The sequence below is a fragment of the Trachurus japonicus genome, chromosome 18 (genome assembly GCF_045865225.1).
Source record: "Trachurus japonicus isolate A0001 chromosome 18, Traja_1.0".
NCBI classification, from domain to species: domain Eukaryota; kingdom Metazoa; phylum Chordata; class Actinopteri; order Carangiformes; family Carangidae; genus Trachurus; species Trachurus japonicus.
In genome coordinates, this window is record NC_140924.1 from 7188025 (window position 1) to 7212002 (window position 23978).

Sequence of the window (23978 nt, forward strand, 5' to 3'; positions counted from 1 at the left end):
ACATCAACAACTACATCTACACTCACTTCATCCAGTCAGGACCAGGCTGCTTCATCTTCATCTTCATCTTCATCTTCATCTTCATCTTCATCATCCTGCTGCTACAACCTGACCATCAGAGGACAGGACTCCAGACCTCCATGCTGATGGAGCAACAACCAGCTACAGGAACTTTACATTCACACTGAGACAAACTCTGGGAGCTGCAGCCACCTGCTTCTCACACAAGGTGGAGACAGAGTTCAATACTCCACTGAACCTGCAGGGACACAACAACAAACTATTTCCTGGTTCTGCAGCGAACCAATAAGTTGCAAAAAAGCGTGTCCACTGCTGTGAAAATCAAACAGCAGAGTGAATGAGCATCTGTCAACAACTTTCAACTAGCTGTCTCATTGTCTTTTGTGAGTGTTGGAGTTAAAATTACACATTACACTTCAGCACCATCCCTCACTGGGTTTTTGGCACAAATGGCCAAAAAAGTTATATATATATATATATATATATATATATATATATATATATATATATATATATATATATATATATATAAAGAATTAGCCTATTAGTATCGAGGAACTTAAGATCATGGATAAGAAAAAAAGAAAAAAAAAAATTTTTTCTCCATGACCTTTATACACGGTTAGAAATGTCACAAAAACTGTGAAAATAACATAAACCCTAAGAAGATTAAATACAATCTTTATAGCAGTAAAATATTGTAAATAAACCTCTAAACCCTACATCTCCACATCATAACACATATAGTGTTTTAAATGTTGTAGAGCAAGGGTTCTCAACTAGTCTCACTCTGGGACCCACATTTTCCCATGGTCATTCAGTCGCAACCCACTTTATAGAATTCAAACCAAGATTTTTTTTTAAAGCCTTTAAAAACTAATTTTGCTCTTTGTTGTGCAAAGTGCATTTCAGAGCTGGAATGAAACTGAGGAGGACCATGACAACTGCATGTACGGAAGTGAATAAAAAAACATCAAACTGCACAAAATGGAGACCAACAAAACAATATGGAGGCAACACTACTCAGAGCTTTTTAATTGTGTTAAAAGTGACCCCTACATCTTAGGCAAGATTTCCAGTGGTGATACTGTGCAAATCACAGTCAACAAAGTACTACAAGCTATTGCACAGTTAGCTGATAACAAGGCATGTGGGTCAGATACAATTTCAGCAGAACATCTTAAATATGCTAGCCCAAGAGCAGCAATTCTTCTAGCTATTTGTTTTACTAGTTTTATGACCCATGGAGTGCTACCAGACTCTATGTTATCTGTAACTCTGGTCCCTGTCATTAAGAATAAAGCCGGCAAGGTGGGCAGCATGGACAACTACCGACCAATTGCTTTAGCCAGTGTGCTGTCCAAAGTCTTAGAGAGCATCTTATTAAATAGAGTGTCTGTTTATGTACACACCTCTGATAACCAGTTTGGATTTAAGGCTAAACATGGAACTGATTTATGTATTTATGCTTTAAAGGAAATTGCTGATAGATATAAAAGACAGAATTCTTCCATTTTAATTGGTTTTATAGATGCATCTAAGGCATTTGATCATATAAACCATCATATATTGTTTTTAAAATTGAGTCAGAGGGGCGTGCCTGACAGTGTCCTAAGGATTTTGGTTTATTGGTATGCCAATCAGTGCATGCAAATAAAATGGGGGAATGTAGTCTCTGCTCCATTTGGGGTGAGTAACGGAGTCCGTCAGGGTGGGCTACTGTCACCTTGCCTGTTTAATGTTTATATGGATGATCTATCAGACCAGTTGAGAAGATGTAAAACAGAATGCGTGATAGGAAATACCATTGTTAATCATCTTATGTATGCGGATGATCTGGCAATCATTTCTCCCTGCGTTTCAGGAGCTGCTCAACATATGTTCAGAATATGGGGTAGAATTTAATGTTAGTTATAATGCCAAAAAGAGCTCTGTTATGATCTGTCGAACTAAAGGTGATAAGGAACTGGTGTTCCCATTATTTCATTTGTCAGGGAATGTGTTACCTTTTTGTCATACTGCTAAGTATTTGGGACACATCATCACTGATGATTTGTGTGATGATGAGGATATGTACAGGCAACAGCGTATTTTATATACACAAGCCAATGTGCTGAAACGTAAATTTTTCTGGTGTTCTAATGATGTTAAAATTAGTCTCTTCAGAGCTTACTGTACCCCCCTTTATACTGCCCCCTTGTGGGTTAAGTTCAAAAAGGCAAGCATTCGCAAACTACAGGTTGCCTATAACGATTGCCTACGAATTTTGATGGGAAAACCCAGGCGGTGCAGTGCAAGTGAGTTATTCTGTCAAGTGCGTGTAAATACTTTTCATGCTCTGTTGCGGAAATTGATGTATAAATTCATCTGTCGACTGAATGACACACAAAATTCTGTCTTAATGCTGTTGATCAATCCTGGACTCAGTGCTGTGAGATACCAGTCAGCCATGTGGAAACACTGGTATGACTGTCTCTTTTAAATTTGTATGTGTGTTTGTTTGTTTTTAATGGACCTTGAGTCTAATAATAAAGTCTATCTAATATATTTGACTTCTAATGCATCTCTGCATTCAGAGCATGTTCACAAAAGTGAATAAATATCAAATTGCACAAAATAAAGACCAACAAAACAAAACAAGATTCACTGCATTCAGACCACATTAATAAGAAACTGATATCTTTGCATTCAGAGCAAATAATAAGAAACTGAGGAGGACCATTACAACTTCATGTGACGCGTGCCTTTCAATGTAAGTTATTTTTCAAAATAAAAGACATGTCCAACATCAGATGTGCATTAAATATTATTTACTTTTTTGACCAACTGTCCGCGACCCATCCAGAACGGGTCCACGACCCACTTTTGGGTCCTGACCCACCAGTTGAGAACCACTGTTGTAGAGAACTACTTGTTAAAGCTTGTTATGAATGAGCAGAGATCAACGGAGCTCCAGTCATGTGTAGAGGAGCAGAACTGACTGAGACTCTGCAGAGGTTTCTCTTTCTATCAGTCACCGTCTCAGCAAACATTAGAAGTTTACCTTGGAAAAAAAAGCCATGTTTGATTGTTCGGTTAACCACAGCGACCTGTGACGTTTTCCTTTAAATTATCATTAAACTATCGTCATTAAACCTTAAAAACAGGTAGAAATTAAACTTCAACATCAAAACGTTGACATTTGGACTATTTTCCCCTTCACATTCATGAAAACAGATCTTCATCTTCGAAGATGAATGTGTCTGATTCTCTGTCTATAGTCGATTGATGCTGTTATTATTATCAATAAATCAATCAATACGATGATGAAGTGTTGAAGTCATGAAGCTAAAAATGTTCTCACCAGCATCAGGAGCTCGTTGTGGATCCTCCAACTTCCCTGATCCTCGGATCTTTGGCTCAGACAAGAAGAAGTGTGGGTGAACAACTGACTCCACTGTTGTATAATCTAAACACACACACACACAAAGTCATGCGCTATGGAGATCTTATCTAACTAGATACGTAGGCTGAATGAGGATCTTATTCAGTTCTTGACCTGTTTTCACAAGAGCGTCTGTATCTGTTGAGTAACATAAGCAGTGTGTGGCAAGGTGAAGAGGGCCCGGGTGCCCACATGTGTCTACTGTTGGAGTGAAGCAGTTAGATCTGTCTACATCAAACCATCAGCACTGATAGGAACCTTCAGGCAGTTTCTACCAAACCAGGCATGCAAACAATGGTGTCTGGTTATGCTGGTACTGTCAGTGGTAGGCAGCTGTTTGTCCCAGCAGTGAGTTCACTGACCTGAGACCAGACCGAAGCTCCATGTGTCTCCGCCACAGTAAGGGTGAATTCCAATTTCCCCCTTGGCCCTAGCCCTTCGTTTTGCACGTTCACGTGTGTCCCGATTCTGGTTCAGACGAGGGTTGGGGGGGGGGGGGGAGTAACTGTTTAGATGCCAAATATACGGCCAGTTTATCCAGATGACGGCTGTTTAGAAGTTTGCTCCGATGTTTCTCAGAGAGGTGAAGCTTTTTTTTTTTTTTTTCGGAGAAGTGAAGCTCCACCTGTGGAGAAACGACCGGGACATCACAGAGACAGTGTCCGCTCTGCAATGCTGCTTGGTCTGCCAGCCTCTGTCGTCCTCCCGGGATCAAAACGATGGCTAAATAACTTACCCGCAGGTTTTTAGAGGTTTACCACCGGCTGCTTAAATTATTTTTAGGAGATAAATGTTGGTCTCATTGATGAAATCTAACAATTGTGGCAGAAGAGCAGCCCAGCCTCGGGACTCTGTACAGAAATCACCCCATTTAACGTTACATCAATAAATAAATGTTTTACAATGAACACATCAGTCTGCATTAAATTTTATCATTATTATTATTTATTTATTTTATTAAGTTATGTAATATGGTTATGGTTAGACGTCAGAGTCTGACGTAGGTTACCCAAATCTCAGTTTTTCTCAGTTTTCCTCCGTTTACATGCAAACGTGAAAACGGCGTTTTCCAAAATCTCCACCCTGGCCGGAGTTTTCAGGGGCGTTTTCTCCGTTTGCGTGTAAACGGAGGGTGCAAACGATGGTTAATGTCTCTGTTTTTAAAAATACCCGGGTACGTATAAACGGGGCCTGAGATGGAGAAGGAGACAGAGACACGCAACAGAGACACGGACGCAGAGGAGGTCGCGCAGGTCGGTGCAGGGACGAAGTTGGCCACACTGAGCCGCCGCTTCTTCCGGGATCGACATGAGGGAGAGGCGAGCGGCGTGGGTCCGGAACAGACGCCATGGGTAGAGGACCAGCCAGATAACCAGGAGACCACCAGCGGGAGAAGACACACCTATACCTTACCTGAAGTGCAGCAGCCTGTGTCTGTTTGGCGCAACGACTCCAGCCAGGAAAAGCGTGAGTGTTGTTTTTCCCATATTGGGCAGCAGACACAGAGGGGACCAGCTGCAGGGCCAGGCGGAAAAGAGAGTAGAAGTGTGTGTGCTGGTGTGTTCGGAGAGCTGGTGGCTGTGTTTTCTGTATTAACAGGCAGATCGAGTGCCGGACCCGAGGGGAAGAGTGTGGACCATAGACGAAGGAAAGACGGCCAGAGTTGGGGATCTGACACCTGGGCCTGAGAGGAGCCATCCAGGACTGTGTGAACCACAGAGAGAAACTTTGGACTGTTTTCTGTAATAAATCTTGGTGAACTTCTCATTTTAATTGTGGTTTTTAACTCTGCTCAAATCTGATTTTAAAAAGAACTTGTGTGTCTAAAGCCGTTTTCCCACTAAAATTAGCGGGTCGACGTGGGTTTTTTGAACGCGGGTCGACCCGCTAATAATCGGCATTTGGCCCCTATCACATTGACCAAAATGAGCCGAGTCTGACCCCCCGCTGAGGGATCAGACAGAGCATAAACCAGTCGCCCCGCTCTCATCCGCGGTGCAAGAGACACACACAGTCATGCCACAGCCGCCCGCCGCGGAGTGAGGTCCGTCCGCCGAGGCAGACTCTCTGGCTGACCTGGAGCACCAGGACCGCGGAGGACAGAGAGTCTGCTGCGGCCGGATGACGGACGTCCGCGGCACAACACGTCAGTTAAACACACTGTCGCTTCTTTTCTTTTCTTTTTTTCTATCGTTTTTGGTCAGTGTTCTCTGATCTTTTGATCCCAGTCTCGGATGAGAGCAGAGCGGAGCGGAGCTTTGTTTTGGTACGTGATATAAAGGTAAAGGTACTTTATTAGTCACATATACAGCTAGTACAGTGAAATTCTTTCTCTGCATTTAACCCATCCCTGATCAGCAGTGGGCAGCTACGGTGCAGCGCCCAGGGACCAACTCCAGATTATGAGCCCATGCAGACACGGGGAGAACATGCAAACTCCACACAGAAAGGCCCTGGGCGGCCCGGGATTCGAACCCAGGACCTTCTTGCTGTGAGGCAACAGTGCTAACCACTGTGCCACCGTGCCGCCATATGAGATGCTACCGGCGCGATGACGTAGCGTCACGTAACGTTCAGTGTCATCACGTAAATTAGCGGGTTGACGCGGGTCTGGCGTTCCCACTGCAAGCCGGTCGGAGCCGAGCCGATTAAAGGCGATTTTAACCCGCGTCGCTTGCCGACGAGGCGGCGGAGTCATTTGCGCCTTTCCTACTGCCACCAAAAGCCGATTGTTAGCGGGTTTAAACGGGTTTTTTGGCCAGTGGGAAAGGGGTATAATAGTTATAGAGTCCTGGGCTCTTCAACCTAGGTGGCGTTGTCGGCAACATTCACTTTTAAACTATTTTTAATTCATTTGTAGTGAAGGTGACACGGAGCTCCTATCGGGCAGAGGAGAACCACAACATCACACTGGAGTGGACCTTCACCAACAACACTCAGGGGTCAGCAGACTCACTCATCGTCTTTTGTGAACTCTTCACTGATCATCAAAAAGAACCAAAAGTCCTGTATCATCTACATTTGTGCGTTGAGGTCTCAAGAGTCTCAGGATAAACAGTTTTCAGGACGAGTCCAGTGTGACAAGAGATGCCCTCAGAGAAGGACGAGTCAGACTTCATGTGTCCAGACTCAGGACTGAGGACGGTACCATGTGAAGTTATATGGTGGGAATTCAGCCTCATGTCGACTGAACGTCACTGGTGAGTTGAATCAGTTCAGCTAGAGTAATACTAACACCCATGCTAACAGCTCTGTGAGACCGTCCTCTTGGTCTCTACAGCTTTCACATGCTTAAAAAATTAGATGTAGAATCAAATCTTTAGTGGCGAAAGAAGCTCATTGGAAGCTGGATAATGTTTACAGGTTCAGACTCAGAAGCTGCTTTGTAGAGATTTGTTGACAGCAGTGATGGAGCTGAGTTCCTCTGATGAAGCCTCCAGAGATCCTGAACCGTAGAGCTGGGAGGTGAGACAAGGGTGAGGTGAGTGGTCATTTATCAATGACAGACCTCCATGCTGATGGAGCAACAACCAGCTACAGGAACTTGACATTCACACTGAGACAAACTCTGGAGCTGCAGCCACCTGCTTCTCACACAAGGGGGAGACAGAGTTCAATACTCCACTGAACCTGCAGGGACACGCCAACAAACTGTCACCTGGTGCAAAAAAAAAGATAAGATGCAAACACTCTGTGTGTCCACTGCTGTGCACAGGTGCTCAGTGAAAAACAAACAAGCAGAGTGAATGGCTTACTGACAACTGACCGTTGACAGTTGGAACATTCAATGGTCAATTGTCAGTAAGCCGGATATAGGACGTCAGACCATTTTGTGTAGGTAAATGAGTTAACACAAAATGGTCAAATAGCTATGTCATTGTCCTATCTGAGTGTTGGAGTTGAAATTACACATTACACTTCACCATCCCTCACTGGGTTTTTGGCACAAATCACCAAAAAAGCTAAAAATAAATAAATAAAATAATTAGCCTATTAGTATCTAGGATCTTAGGATCATTGATGAGAAAAAAATATATTATTTTTTTTCTTAGGTGTTAGGGTTTCGACCCGAGTCTTAAATCAGCTGTAAAATACACTAAAAACACTTAGTTTCTCATCATTATAACCGAGACAAAATTGACCCTAACACCACAAATGTATTTATTTTGTTTAAATAGAGGTTCTTGACAAAGTCAAAAAGCCTTGATGCTATAAACAAATTTATGTGATACATTTATGCATTTAAAACCTGAAAACAGGTCACTGGTGACACAAGAGGAAGGTTAAAGAGAAAAATGAAATAAATGAGAAAATCAAAAGGAGAAATGAAGAGAAAACAGATATTGATTGAACAGTGTGATCTTCATGAGCTTTCTACACCGTTACAAATGTCACAAAAACTGACAGTAAAGATTAAAAAAAAACCATAAACCCTTAAAATTATCATTAAATCATCGTCATTAAACATTAGAAACAGGCAGAAATTCAACTTCAATATCACAACGTCGACATTTGGACTTTTTTCCTTCATGTTCATGATAACAGATCTTCATCTTCAAAGATAAATGTGTCTGATTCTGTCTAAAGTCAATCAGTGCTGTTATTATTATCAATAAATCAATCAATACGATGATGACGTGTTTCAGTCATGAATCTAAAAATGTTCTCACCAACATCAGGAGCTCGTCCTGGATCCTCCAGCTTCCCTGGTCCTGAGATCTTTGGCTCAGAGAAGAAGTGTGGGTGAATCAATATCTCTATTGATCTTTATTTGACTGAACAGAGAGAATCACATTTAAAGTTTCACATTTGAGTGATGATCAACAGAAACTCGGCTGCTTCTGAACCTTCAGACTTTCTGCACGACGTGCACACACACACACACACACACACACTACTCAAATTGGCAGCACATATCTGCAAAGCCATGCTTTGTTGCATCCTGACTGAGTGATCTTATCCAACTTGCGTAGATAAGGAGAGACTTTGTGAGGATCTGAATCACTTCTTGACTTGTCTTGACTTGAGCCTCGAGCCAGAGGAGTTAGAGGTGCATGAACTGTGTCTGCTGTTGTAGTGAAGCAGGTCAACTCTTACCTCCATCAAACCACTAGTTTCAGCATCTAGCTTGATTCTCTGCCTTCACTGTCCTGGAGAATAAGAAGAGCAGCAGCACTGATAGAAACCTTCAGACAGTCTCTACCTGAACCAACCAGATTCTACTTGAAGTGAAGCAGCATCAACACTGAGTCTCTGAGTTTTTTTTTTTTTTTTTGGCTACTTTTTATCTTTTTATCAATATAAACAACAACAACATGTGGTCCACATCGCTGCGTTATTAGACTATGGTTTAATAATCATTCTGACACAGCAGCACTCCTTCCTGCATGTTCTACCTGGTTCCAAATGTGCGTACACCTGGTCAGAGCTGGCGTGAGATTTGTGCGTACCGTACGCTCACGCTCAGATTGATAAATGCCAATCCTTGCGGTGAATTTGTTGTACACCCATTTTTTTTGTGTACGCAAGTTTGATAAATGAGGGCCACTGAGTCTACACTACATTGGTTATTACTAGGTGTGTACTTTAGAGGTGATGCACTGTTGTGTGACCAAGTTGAACAGCAGCCAACATGATTCTCCTGCTGTATCCAATTCTGGAGCAGCTCTGATAAAACCTTTCACTTCTGTTTGAGACCAGAGAGATAATTTCTCTGTTGTCACAGGGAAACGTTGAGTCTGAACTTGTTCAATGAGATTCCTGCATCGCTTTACTGTTATATGACACACTTCACTCCAGTCATACACACATCTCAATTTGGTTGATTATCTAAACTGCTAACATTTCCCATCATCCTCTTTGCTGCCAGTGACACTGCTGTCCTGTACTGTGACCTACTGCCTGTTGTTACAACCCCACCACCACCTGCAGCATCCCAAAAGGGTGGAGGTTAAGATTTTGAAATCCTGTTCAGGCAGTGATGAGCTCGGAGCCCAGACAATAAACTTTAAATAGAAACTGAAGCTGTAATATATATATTTATAACAAGACTGAGGTGGAATCAATGCATTTCAGAGACACTTTGTTCTGCAGTTTCCAACCTTGTTTTTCTGTCTCATGTCTTTAATGACTGACCACAGACTGATCCTGAGTCAGTTTCTCCCTTTTCTAGTGACAGTCAGGAGTTACAGCTACAAATGTGACCTGTTATTTTGAATTCCATCACTTTTGTGGTAGCCTGAGCCAACTTGGGTCATACAAATAAATCTCTCCTAAGACACAAGTGAGATCACACTTTGTATCCGAAATAAACACGTTTTTTTTTAAATGGCCGCCGACCATACTTGAGAGGCCCATAGCTTTGCTTCTGTTGTAGCTATAATAACTAATTTGGTGACAAACTGTACATTTTCAGAGTCAAGGAATCCAATAGGTTCCAAGACTAAAAAACAATGATGTTTTCCTTACCATGACTATTTGAGCTAAAATATGCTTCTTTTTTTAATTAAGAAAATGCATACTAAAAACACATTTTGCCCACCATACAGTAAACTATAATGCCTTCAGCTGGATGTGCTTATTTGTAACATGATTGCAATATTTCAGGATTGTTTCTCAGTTTGAATGATGAACAAGGATCTAATGTTTTTCAATCTGTAGGGTGGACTGACATAGGAAGCCTCAAGTCCAGTCACAACATTCCATTATGGTTACAGTAATTTGAAGTAAGAAATAAAGATACTGTAACATCATGAGATTGATAAGATGAGCATTAACAAGCATTCAGAAAAGTAAAAATCTACCAAAATAATGAAGCTTACCAGTTTATCAACATTACTCTAAGAGAGGATCTTAGCCAGCTATACTGCGCTGGTGAAATAAGTCAGTCCTAATCATATGCTTTATGTGGGAGCTGCAAACCTAAACTTCCCTATATGTACATAAAAGCTGAACATTGCTTATTAAGGGCGCTCTACACTAAAATTTGTTAGTTTACTTTAGGAGCACAATGTAAAATGTATTCAGTATCAGGTTATATAAGCCTTAAATAATGTAGAGGGTCCAATGTGACCCATGTTTACATTTGAGAACAGTAAAAACTTTTTTCCTTTGACTTTAACTTGACTTCTATATGCCCCAGAATGGGTCATACATGTAAATTCAACTTTTTTTTTAATCAACATACACAAGCAGTTACTAGTTCTACTGTAGGTATAGGCCTATACTTTGACCAACACAATATTTGGTTAATTGGTCTTTCCTGACACCACTGTGATATGAATTACATCTTATTATTTAACTACTTGTAGGCTATATTTGTTGAACTCCGCCTGATTTTTAACAAATCAGTATAAGTATAGTTTTATTAATGTTTTTACATTAATAAAACCCAATATCCTGTCATACAAGCAGCTCCATGTTGTCTCAGAAGCTGTAGATCACATCCAGGAGCTGAAAGCTCACATCTGCCTGAGTTTATATGGACATTCTAAATGGAATGTGTTTTTGGCATGCATTTTTATCTTAGCTCCAATAGTCATGGTAAAGAGAACGTCATTGTTTTTTTTTGTCTTGGAACCTATTTCACTGGATTCTTTGACCCCCAAAAGGTACACTTTGACACCAAATTAGTTATTATAGATACAACAGAAGCAACGATATGGTGCTCTTAAAGCAGAAGTAAGCGATCCGGTCGTTTTGGCTAATGCTGCGTTCCAGGTAGGCTTTTGAGACCGTAAATTACAGCTTCAAGTCACAACTTACGACTTTGTAGCGTTCCAGGCAACCCACTCGTGTTTTTCCGACCTGTTTTACCAGTGAAAGTCACTATAACGGCCACTCGTAACTTCTGACCCGTGAACTCGTACCAGATTGAACTGGTACAACTTCACAGGTCGGAAAAACACGAGTTACGAGTTTCCTTGAACGCACCATAACAGTCCTCGTCCCTACGTCACCACATTCACGGCGTTCCTTGGCTGCACACACAGCCCTGCATGCCGTTCTCTCTCCTCATTGGATAAAAACTGTAGGATATGATAAAAGTTTTCTCCTCGGCTCAGGGCAGAGCAGAGTGACTGACAGACCCGTGTTTCGGTCCAAACACTCTATGTAAGTGATTGCTGTCGGAAGATATAACTATTTAAGACTTATATTAACACAAATATATCACTTACTTCTGCTTTAAGTGTGGTCGGTGGCTAAAAAAAAAAAAATACAAAGTGTGATCTCACTTGTGTCTTAGGATAGATTTATTTGTATGACCCTAAGGTACTTCCATGCCAAAGGGGACCTTTGCATCATGACTTGAAGTCAAAGGCCTATTTCTTGGGCTTAACCTCCCTACTACTTGTGTTCAGGTCACCACTGACCCGTTTTAAGTTTTTAAATGCATAAAAGTACCACATAAATTTGTATATTGTATCAAGGCTTTTTAAGTTTGTCAGGAACCTCTATTTAAACAAAATAAAACAAAACAATTTTTTCACAAAATTCTAAAATACTCTCGTTAAAATTATGACATTTATTGTGTTAGGGTCAATTTTGACCCGGATTTAATAAGAACAATAATGAGAGTTGCAAAACCGACCTTCTCATGGATAAAGAAGCCTGACAACGTAAAGTGATGAGAAACTAATTGGATTAAAAAAAAAGTTTTTTTTGGGGGGGGGGGGGGGGGGCGAGCACCAATGCGTCTATGTCACAAGATGCATGTGATTGGTACCACCTGAAAGGGGTGGGGAGTCGAGAACAAGTACAAGTTTCCTGTGAAAAGCAGCAGTTTTCCCAGCAGTGACTTCACTTCACTTCAACAGACCGGAGCTCCATGTGTCTCCACCACAGTAAGTAGTGATCATTGTTGCATTGATCCTGGTGTAAATGTAGTGTAGACTCAGTGAGACTCAGTGTGTTGATGCTGCTGTTGGTTCAGGTAGAGACTGTCTGAAGGTTTCTATCAGTGCTGCTGCTCCTCTTATTCTCCAGGACAGTGAAGGCAGCACTGGTTGGCTTTAGAATCAAGATGAATGATGAAACTGATGGTTTGATATAGAGTTGACAGCATTATACTGTGTTTATACAGCAGTTTATTGATGGTTTGACTCCAACAGTGGAAACAGTGACAGTGTTTTAAAGCCCAAGTTTAGTCTCCAAACGTCAGCAGGTGGATCATCACTCAACTAAACTAAAAGGGTGAACAATTTATTGTTTTCCTGTTTGTGTTGTTTACATTGATGTTTTCTTCTGTCTAAGACACAAAAGTGAAACCACCTGTTGTGTGGCTCACAATGTTTCTATGTATATTGGAGGAATGAGTTCTCGTTATTCATCCAGAGGAAAGACATCACTCAAGACAGAGCATTACCACCATCTAGTGGTGAAAACAGTGAACTGCACTCACTTGGCCTCTGACACTGAGGCCTTGTTCAGACTGAAATCCGATATTTTTGGCAAGTCTGATCAGGATCCAATCTCATAAGTCCACATGACATGTTACAATGATCTGCTTGTGTCAATATTGCGTATCATATCCACATTGTGTTCTATGGTAACAAGCTATGCCCAAACAAAAAATCAAACAAAGTGGATGACAGTGGTGTTCATGTCCCAAGTCGTTATGTGGAGCTGTGGTGTAAATAAACTGCTAATTGCACGAAAGCGACAGAAATAGAGAGAGACAGTGGAACGGTCCGTTTGGTGCAGGCAGACCAGCGACGCCTTCCGTCTCCGGAATTACGTTGTACATCTTTTGTCGTGCTGCAAGTGATGCAGAAGACGCATTCACATTGAATCGGATCTCTACAAATTTGATCAGAATCACATTTGAAACCACCTCTGTATGGTTGTCTTTACTACAGGCCTTGATGTCCAATTCAGATTTTTTGCCTATATCTGATTTTCCGTGAAATCAGATCGTGTGTTTTTTGGCTGTTCAGACTATAGTGGTTGTGTGAGTGTAGATGTAGTTGTTGATGTGTTGTTGTCTCCTGTGACAGGGAGAAGATGATGTGCTGCTTCCTGCTGCTCCTCACACTGACCTCCTGTGTCTGTGGTGAGTTTACTCCTTCACTTTATTCTCTACAAACTGATACAAGTCCTCAGTTAGTCTGCTCCTCACTTTCCCTCTGTCTCCTCAGAACCAACATTTGTAGTGAAGGTGACACAGAGCTCCTATCAGGCAGAGGAGAACCACAACATCACACTGGAGTGGACCTTCACCAACACTCAGGGTTCAGCAGAGCCCCTCGGTATCTACTGTCGTCTGTTCACTGATCACCAGGCTCCAAAAGTCCTGTATCATCTACATGAGGGTGATGAAAACTTAGATTCTCAGGATGAACAGTTTTCCGAACGAGTCCAGTGTGACAGAGACGTCCTCAGAGAAGGACGAGTCAGACTTCATGTGTCCAGACTCAGGACTGAAGACTCTGGATGGTACCAGTGTGAAGTTCTCACTGGATATGGGAGGGGCTCTGATGAATGTCACCTGAATGTCTCTGGTGAGTTGAATCAGTTCATCTAGAGCCATGCTAACAGCTCTGTGAGACCGGACACGTACTGTAAGTCCAAATCACTGAAGGTTACTAGACACAAAGTCAGATTTATGCATGGAATATTTGCACTGAAAAATGAAAAGTTTCCTCCTCAGATGAATCACCACATGTTTATGTCCTTTACAGCAGCTGCTGATCAACCTGAGACTCAGAGACCAACTGAGAGACCAGGACCAGTGACACCAGAAGCAGAAAGACAAGGACCAGAGAGCTGGGGACGGATCGCCCTCTATGTTGGACTGGGACTGGTGTTTGTAGCAGCAGCAGTAGTAACAGTCCTACTGGTCAAACGCTGCTCCTCAAGTCGTAGATCCAGTGATGAAACTTCAGTTCATTGGTGCACAAACTCTGTTCCTCAGAGAACTGGGATAGAAAGTCTGTCTTTTGACCTTTCACCTCCCTCACTGTCTTCATACAAACAGACCGAAGAGACCAGCACCTGGTCAGACCCAACAGAACCAACTGGACCCTTTCATTGTTAGAACAAGTCAATAGAAGTCATTAAAGCAGAAGTAAGTGATCCGGTCGTTTTGGCTAACTTCCTGTCAGCAGATGGAGTTAGCAGTCCCCGCCCTCGTCCCTACGTCACCACATTCACGCGCATCCCTTGGCTGCACTCGGGTCTCATTCATGAAACGTGAGCAGCACGGATTTGTGTGTAAACCCTGAGCAGCGCAAATTTACGTGCGATTTCCGCATTCATCAATCTTTTAGTAGTGCTGATTTTTTCGTACACCGTAAAAAATAAAGGGCTGTGAAAACTCAAAAATTCTAGGTAACTGGCTGCAATAGATTTTTGCGTTTTGAGTCCAACTAAAACTCTCAAGTTTTGAATAAAACCACATAAAGTTAAGCCAACAAATTATCTTTTGTTGAGATAACTTGTAAATTAACTTAAAGATAACTTCAAATTTTGAGTTTTTTAAACACTTAAAATTTAGTAGTCTCAACTTATTATTTTTGTTTCAGATAAGTTACCTTTCAAATGCATCAAAACTCAAAAATTCAAGTTGTACTTATAAATACTCTCAAGTTGTGGCAACTAAAACAACAAATAATACAAATACAAATAATACTAGTTAAGTAAAACATCTTTATTTAAACATTTAATGCAATATTCCAGCAAATATGATTAAATCTATCTAGTGCAAGTACTGTACACTGCACCCACAAACAAAAAGATGCAGACTGGTGTGGCCAAACTTGTTAAAAGAGTCCAAACCACAACACAGTCAAAAAGCACTACAGCAACACCACAGCAATGCTGTTAACAGTTTGAAGCGAGGCCGGTGCACCATCCACGAACACGGTGAGCACTCCCATTTGGACCCCTTTTGTTTGTCTGTCTTCTGGATCGGTGTCCTGTTGAAAGCAGAAATTCAACCAAATTCAATATAAACACTGTTAAGATAACTAAACACCTATGTCAGCGTGTAATTTTAAATTTGTGTCTCAGCCTGAGTAAACCTGTAGTGTACAGTTACTGTGCTATACAGTTTTTTTTGCCTGTGATTCTAATTGCTATTCATCCCTGTAACAAGCTACAAGTCATTTATCTAACATCACAATAGTCTGAAGCTGTTCAATGGCGGTAAAAATGAAACATCAGGTAACTAGCCTTGTTGGCTAACTCTGCCCCACTTACAGTTTTCTTTTAACTCTGTTGATTAGTGGTGCACTGTCCCTATGAAATAAACTAATAAATGAAATGAAATATCCTAAATAGTTTTTCTCTGTGCTACTCTGGTCAGAGCGGCGTCCCAAGCAACAGTGTGCTACACTAAGCAGCGGTCTGGCAACGGACTGCAGGAATTATTCTTCTGTTGTTGTTGCCTACAATGATCAATAGATTGTGGTATTCTGGTAAAACTCCATATTCAACCTTAAATTAAATGGCTGGTTAAATAAATTACTTGTGTTCCAGGGAGAAAGGAGGCTCTCAGCCATTAAGCTGGGTTACGCTACTGTAGGTGGAAGGCAAAAATATATGGGGCGTTGGTGATTAATACGGTTTTTTGGGAGCTACAATCCAAGGTGTGGATATTTCATCTTTTCTATATTCTAAAGCAATATGGCATAGAGAATTATATGTGCATGATAATTAATGTGCACTCATGGTTGACCAAAAATAAAAACAGACATTCTGTACTCACCAGGCGTTTCAGGAAAAGTGTCTCTGAAATCTGAGGTCTAGACATGCTCTGCTTTGATGCATTGTGATGTCTGGAAATTGGACACAGGAAAGCCATAGGACATTTGGTTAAAAACAGTGCAGCTGAGATTAATTTGTGACTAGTTTAAACTTAGGTCTTATATTGGGGTGGCATCCATCAAATTTGGACGAACCGGGAAGAGGACAGACAGATTTAATTTTTTTCAGGACAATATCGCATTTCGGGGCTTCAATACAAGAGGGACATTAGCACTATGGAGGTATTTGGATGTTTTTTGGTGTGTCTTTTTGTTACGAAGACAGTTGGTATCCATTTGCAACCGTTATATGGACATGCACTGCTATGCCAAGACCCCCTGTAACTCAGAGAAGCGACAGATAACTCTGAAACTTCTCCCAGCCCTTAGTCGACACAAGGAGAGAAATTTCAATTTTGGGTGAACTATCCCTTTAAGGGCTTGCTCAGGTAACCCTGAACCATAATCAAAAATACATGATATTTATAACATGAATTCACCTGTTCATCAAGAACAGCCAAGCGTCTCTCCCTGTCTTGTCCCTTTTCCTGGCACGGCTGCTCTAAATGTCCACAACAGTTCCTTGGTTACACATCAGAACTTGCTGCAAATCTGAAATAAACAAAAAACAGCACACATTAATCCAACCGAACCAGTTCACATGGATTTTCTCTTAAGTAGTCAGTTTCTGAATACCTTTATTGGCAAGGTGCTGAATTACTCGTTGTATAAGGCAAGCAATAGTTCTGTGATATAAAATAGTTAGCAACTTTTTCACACACATTTTCTTACCTGTTCCTTAAGACACAGGGCAGGCCATCTCTCCTGGATTTCTGTGACCATGGGCTGCACCTCAATCTTCTCCTGTCAGTCCACCAAGACAATTAACAACAATTAATGTCATATATATTCATGTTTACATGACACCCAATTGTAAAAATGAGTCTCTAAAGTAACATTAAACTTTAACATCAGAGGCACACATAAGCAGTATACCAGTTATTTGTAGCACTGCTCATTGTGTTTAATAAATGAGCTCCAGTTCCACTGTAGCCGCACTAACGGAGCTAACAGAGCTAACGGAGCTAACAGAGCTAACGGAGCTAACAGAGCTAACGGAGCTAACAGAGCTAACTGGTAAACAATTAACATCTACAACTCTCTTTAGCCGTGAGGGGGACAATAAATATATAATAATGTATAATCTGCACACGTGAACCCTGACTTTTAGTACCATATTGAGCAAAATACTCACCTTGAGAGTAAGAAGTGTAAGAGATGTCGGCAGCACATGGCAGCAGTGTCGTTGTGGTGGAACCCCTGCAGATATGCATTGGAGACCCCAGTTCTTGTTGTCTCAACTTCTAGAACTTGTCCTGACCTCAAATGCACAGTTTTGAGGTTTGCTAACTCAAGTTATTAAGTTAGGCCAACTTTAGCCAAAAAACTTGAAAAAGATAGTTGAAATAAATAATGTTTATTAGTTTACAACACAACTCAATGTTTTTTGTTTAGTCAGCTGAAAAAATATGGTAAGGCCAACAACTTTAAGTTTTCATTTTTAGAGTGTAGCTACTCACAAAATCTACACCTGCTCCGGACTGTGTGTAGCGCTTGTGTAAATGTAGGAATGCAAATAAATACTGCTTGTCACTGTTGAAAATTACAATTTTAATCCATATTACTCTCTCTCATGTTCAAAATACGCCGACGCCTTTGAAACACGTAATTTAAACATGACAAACAATTAGAAATATTTGGAGAGAGAGACGTTTTAGGGATCGGACACACACAAACACGTCAAGGCTCCATCTTATGATGATAATAATCTGATATAAAACCGGAAAAAACTTTTTTGTGTTGCTACAGTATACCCTGCGCAGCAGCGCAGTCAGCACCGGTTTGGATGGAGCTGTGACAGACGGCTGGTGCTTCTGTAACAATATAACCTGCCAATATAACTTCATGTGTTGATACAACCATGCTCCTCCACAGCTGAGGCTGTGAAGAGCCTCCTCCTCCCGTCGCTGCTGTAGCTCTGGAGTTGTGTGTATTTATTTATTTTTTTCATGTTTCATATCGAACTATTCTGGCCTTACTTCTTAAACGGTTCTTTAATCAACCAAGGATACTTAATTCACTAAATCTGTTTCTTCCCTCCAGCCTTTGACCTGTCCCAGTCACACCACCACTAACAGAAGATAATTAAATATTTTTCTGGACTCCACTTCACTCAAAATGACTTCGATCCGCAATCTCTCTCTTTTTTTCTCTCTCTCCCTCTTTCCTCGTTTGCGTCATGGCCGCAGGTGAGCAGGATGCACCTACCTCCTAATATGGTGGTCAGGATCTCCTTATATGGCTATTCATGTATGGAGATCTATGCTAATTGCTGATCACCGGGGGCGTGTTGTTAGGTTACGATGGGTTGGCATTCATGAAGTTACACACGTGTTTACGATCAAATCTGAGTTTCCCGCACCGTTCATGAATCCGGAGTAGAGTTTTAGTAGAGTGAGCTTTTATGTGCAAATCTACACACAGATTTACTCACGTTTCATGAATGAGACCCACAGAGGACCGCCCCTTTATGCCGTTCTCTCTCCTCATTGGATAAAGGTTGTAGGGTACAAGGAAAGTTTTCTCCTCGGCTTACAGCAGAGCAGAGTGACTGACAGACCCGTGTTTCAGACCAAACACTCTATATGTGTGTGATTGCCGTCGGAAGATAGAACTATTTAAGACTTATATGAACACAAATATTCCACTTACTTCTGCTTTAAGTGCTGATATTGAAGGTAACTAGACTTCTTCTGGTTCCTGAAGACATCTCATCTCTCATCCAAAAGGCATTTTTAAGTTCTAACCTCCAAGGTGTCGTCTCCACCTAAAGGGTTAAACACCTGGGACTCTCAACGTGAGAAATAAATACACATATGACAGTTACGTCCATTGGGCATAAACACTCACACATACATCCAACAGAAGAAAAAAAAGGAAAACAAACAGAACACCAAGTCATTGCACCCTTGGAAGCCTCAGCATACACAGCCTGAAGAGGCAATGAGTTGTAGTAAGAGAAATAACAACAATAAAAAGAAAGGTCCCTATGTCTTTTTTGATTGTATATCTGTAATCTGGAGAAGGTCTGTGTAATTTCATTCTGACCTGAGAGTCATTTTTTTTTTCAAACAAATGAAATTCCTGTAGCCATGTTCAACAGGTCCTTCAACTACAGAGATCTGATGTGAAGTAAACTGCCTAAAAGTCTCTTTGAGGGAACCAGCTGCCCTGATGCAAATTTAAAGTATTTTATTTTGTCCGGGAAATATTTCGCATCAATGGTGGCATTTCATTCTCTGACAGCAGTTTAAAACGTGACATTTCTTTAGGACGTAGCCTGTTTTACTTTGGAGGTTACTAATCATTGTTGCAGCATTCAACACGTTGTGTTACAGTGTTGTCACAAGATTTTAGTGTTTGTTTTGAGAGATTTCTTTGTTTCTTTGTCAGAACTGCCTAATGGTAAATATACCTGCTATACATTTTACATTTCACATTTTAAATGTACAATTTCCTGTTTGTTATCAATTCTATAATCGCCAATGTAGGATATTTTATTCTGAACTTGTATGAATGTAATCCCATGTTTACATTCATACAAGTTCAGAATAAAATATCCTACATTGGCGAATGAAGACAAACATTGTATATCAATGCAATGCTAACATGTGTGTTTGTGTGTTAGTGTGTGTCTGCACACCACTAGGGCCACCCCGGTCAGAAAGTCTGGACACACCCCTGCTACTTTAAACTTATTTGCACAGTTTTTACGCTAGTTTTTGTTACTGTTAATGTTTCTCATACGTGGACATTAGAGTTTAACCTATTTGTCCATAATTTCTTTTACTCTTTGGCAAATCCACCAAATTCATCCTTTTTTTTAGCCAGAGCTACAATAAGTCAATGTATGTTGTGATTGCAGCAATAAGTATAGCGATTTGTCCAAAGCAAATGTTACTGCGTGAACAATACATTGATTGATTGTGATTGTAAATAAACATGTATTTATACATGATGTCAGTTGTGTGTAAAAGAAACTCAACGATGTAAACAACAATAATAACAACCTCCATCAATTCTGAAGCTTTCACATGGTTCAATATAATTTGATAAATGAATGACTACAACCAGAAGTGAATTTAGACAGATGCCTTTATTGTCCCACAGGGAGATTTGCCCTGACAGTCTGTTAAGCAATAAAAACATAGTGGAAAACTTCCATCAGTAAAGTTTCCATCTCTTGAATCAGTGTGGGAACCAGGGAGTCTGGAGGCTCAGAGAAGCTCACAGTGATATTACATATAGGCTCAGATGTATCAAATCTTAAGGTTTCCTCTTCTCCAATCCTCAGATAAAGAAGCTCTGTCCCTGGATGGGCTTAAACCACCAACCTTTCGGTTAACAGCTGATCGCGCTAAACAATTGCGCCACAGAGACATATCCATGTGTCTTGATGTCACCTGCAGTCACGTGTTTGTGTCAGCAGATGACGCCACTGCTGCTCCCACTGGAGTCACCTCACAGCTCCACTGAGCAGCTTCTCCCTGTCCACTCAGCTCCTTATCTGACTTTTTATTGCTGTGATGATGAATTAAATATCTCTTGAGGCTGCGTATGCTGAGGCCTCGGAGAGTCCAATGACTTGGTGTTCTGTTTGTGTGTGTGTGCGTGTACGTCTCTAACAATCGCAGATATATTTATTGTCTGCAAGGCATCTACTACCATGCAGTTGAGTCCTTGACAAATGTCCTCTATGGGACAATAAAGGTTAGTCTATTCTACTTTTCTATTTTGTTGTTATTAACATTTCCATTGTTGTCAAGAGACTGGTGACAACTTTTGTAAACAAAGGTTTATTTCGAATATTTAAAAAACAAAAAACAATGACACATCCACATTAACGTGAACATAATATTGAAAACCTCAAGCAAATGTTAAAGAGAGAGTCTCAGTTTGATGAGTCAAGAGTTGAGCTGATGTTCTCTGACTTGTGTCTGAAGGTTCTCAGTCATCAGGTCATTAAGAGCTGAAGTTGAAGGCAACTGGACTTCTTTTGGTTCTTGAAGACATTTCTAAATGTGGCAAGGTGAAGAGGGCTCGGGCGGGGATTGAACCCACACCTCCCGGGCAAGAGTGATGCACGCTTGCCAGTCACCCAAAGGGACATCCCTTTGGCCAAGTAGCCAGGGCACACGATCAATTGGAGGCATAGTGACAGGAACCTCAACTGTCACATCTCTCTCCCTCTTTTCACAAGCACGTCCTTGTGCTTCCACGCAGGCTGCCACACATTAGGAATCCATGGACCCACCACTAGTACTACATGGATCCTGCCAACAACGCCAGAATGTGGCAAGGTGAAGAGGGCCCGGGCGGGGATTGAACCCACACCTCCTAGGCAAGAGTCATGCGCGCTTGCCAGTCACCCAAAGGGACATCCCTTTGGCCAAGTAGCCAGGGCACACGATCAATTGGAGGCATAGTGACAGGAACCTCAACTGTCACATAAAAAAGAAACAGTGAGAGTCCCAGGTGTTTCACCCTTTAGGGGGAGACGACACTTTGGAGGTTAGAAATGAAGAGGGGAAAGGTCTTCAGGAACCACAAGAAGTCCAGTTGCCTTCAATATCAGCACTTAGTGAGTTCTGTTGACTTGTTCTGAAAGTGAGAGGGTCCAGCTGGTTCTGTTGGGTCAGACCAGGTGCTGGTCTCCTCAGTCTGTTTGTATGAAGACAGCGAGGGAGGTGAAAGGTCAAGTGTCAGACTTTCTTTCTCAGTTCTCTGAGGAACAGAGTCTCTACTCCAGTGAACTGAGGTTTCATCACTGGATCTACAACTAGAGGAACAGCGATGCAGTAGAAATGTTGTTACTGCTGCTAATAACAGTCCCAGTCCAACACAGAGGCCGGTCCTTCCCCGATTCTCTAGTCCTGGTCCCTCTGGTCCAGGTGTTTCAGGTCCTGGTCTCTCAGTTGGTCTCTGAGTCTCTGGTTGATCAGGAGCTGCTGTGAAGGACATCAACATGTGATGATTCATCTGAGGAGGAAACTTTTCACTTATCAGAACAAATATTACACTTATAAATGTAACTTTATGTCTATTTTTAAACACTAATAAACACTAGTCACATTTAGAGATATGGACTTCAAGGTTAAAATGTGTTGTAGAAAGTCCTGAAGGACCTGGTGGTCTTTCAGAGTGACAGAGGTCTGTGAGTCTCTAAGAGTGGACTCTGAATTGTATTTGTAGTTGTAGAATTGTGTTTTTCTACTTGAATGATTTTTTTCTTTACTTGAAGAAATATGTTTTTTGTTTCTGAAGCATGGTGTATTTATTCGATAGTTTGTTTGTGAATCGTTGGGCGTGAGTAAAACATGCTTTGTGGGGTTTTGGCAGTAATTTCACTCCATAACTCTGGGACTGGACTTATGTGTTTACACCAAACAGTTAAAAACTCTTTACTGGACTTAACTCACCAGAGACGTTTAGGTGTCAGGTGTCAGAGCCTTCACCATATCCAGTAAGAACTTCACACTGGTACCGTCCTGAGTCCTCAGTCCTGAGTATGAAGACATGAAGTCTGACTCGTCCTTCTCTGAGGACGTCTCTGTCACACTGGACTCGTCCTGAAAACTGTTTATTCTGAGATTCTGAGACCTCATCACCTTCATGTAGATGATACAGGACTAAAGGTTTATCATCAGTGAAGAGTCGACAGTAGACAATGTACGGCTCTGCTGACCCCTGAGTGGTGGTGAAGGTCCACTCCAGTGTGATGTTGTGGTTCTCCTCTGCCTGATAGGAGCTCTGTGTCACCTTCACTACAAATGTTGGTTCTGAGGAGACAGAGGGAAAGTGAGGAGCAGACTAACTGAGGACTTGTATCAGTTTGTAGAGAATAAAGTGAAGGAGTAAACTCACCACAGACACAGGAGGTCAGTGTGAGGAGCAGCAGGAAGCAGCACATCATCTTCTCCCTGTCACAGGAGACAACAACACATCAACAACTACATCTACACTCACTTCATCCAGTCAGGACCAGGCTGCTTCATCTTCATCTTCATCTTCCTGCTGCTACAACCTGACAATCAGAGGACAGGACTCCAGACCTCCATGCTGATGGAGCAACACAAGGGGGTGTCAGAGTTCAAATTTGAAATCAAATCAAATTTTACCTTTTTATGTATATTTATATATTTTTATCAGTCTACATATACATCAACATTTCTTCCACACTCACCAGGGTTATACAGTATATATATTAAAATATAATACATACACATACATACACACATACACACACATAAAGTAAAATACAGGAAGTAAAGAAAACTGGGGAACAAATATATTAAGTGAATATACAAACAAGCACATAGAAGGCAAAAACATTGCCTGTCGACTGTTGAGGATGATCTGGTTGCTGTAGACAATTATTTGCCAGAGTTCAAACACTGTGTCCAGTGTTTGAACTGTGCACCTGCATGACAACCATGTTACTCAGATGAAATTAATCAACAAACTGCTGTTCAAACACAGAACAACTGCTCAGGTCAAACAGATTGATTTCTGTTTTGAAATCTAAAAGCTTGCATGCTTTTGTTGTGATGTCTGACACTGTCTGTGCATTAACCCTCCTGTTGACCTAACATTGGGACATACAACCCCTGATCTTTAGGGTCAAACTGTCTTCCCTCTAGGTCAGAATTACCCAGCTATGGCACAGGCCC

General features: G+C 41.4%; 1 protein-coding gene and 1 long non-coding RNA gene across 2 annotated transcripts; one reads left to right on the forward strand and one right to left on the reverse strand.

The window, feature by feature from the left end:
* Window positions 1-13399: 13399 nt before the first annotated feature.
* On the forward strand, window positions 13400-15081 carry LOC146968578 (uncharacterized). The gene is made up of 4 exons (XM_085760375.1): window positions 13400-13496; window positions 13582-13944; window positions 14125-14304; window positions 15032-15081. The coding sequence occupies exons 1-4, from the start codon at window positions 13448-13450 to the stop codon at window positions 15079-15081; spliced, it is 642 nt and encodes a 213-aa protein (XP_085616501.1). The 5' UTR covers window positions 13400-13447.
* A 27-nt stretch (window positions 15082-15108) lies between these two features.
* LOC146968579 (uncharacterized) lies at window positions 15109-17499 on the reverse strand. Its single transcript, XR_015034302.1, has 5 exons — window positions 17444-17499; window positions 16981-17052; window positions 16689-16800; window positions 16152-16221; window positions 15109-15360 (listed from the first exon to the last, which is right to left on the reverse strand). It is a non-coding gene; the product is annotated as an uncharacterized LOC146968579 (long non-coding RNA).
* Window positions 17500-23978: the final 6479 nt, after the last annotated feature.

Bases quoted from the DNA above. Each gene is read 5' to 3' on its own strand.
- LOC146968578 (XM_085760375.1), top strand. From the start codon at position 13,448: ATGATGTGCTGCTTCCTGCTGCTCCTCACACTGACCTCCTGTGTCTGT. The intron at 13,497-13,581 runs GTGAGTTTACTC...CTGTCTCCTCAG, and splicing joins ACTGACCTCCTGTGTCTGTG to AACCAACATTTGTAGTGAAG. The intron at 14,305-15,031 runs GTAGATCCAGTG...AATACTCTCAAG, and splicing joins CAAACGCTGCTCCTCAAGTC to TTGTGGCAACTAAAACAACA.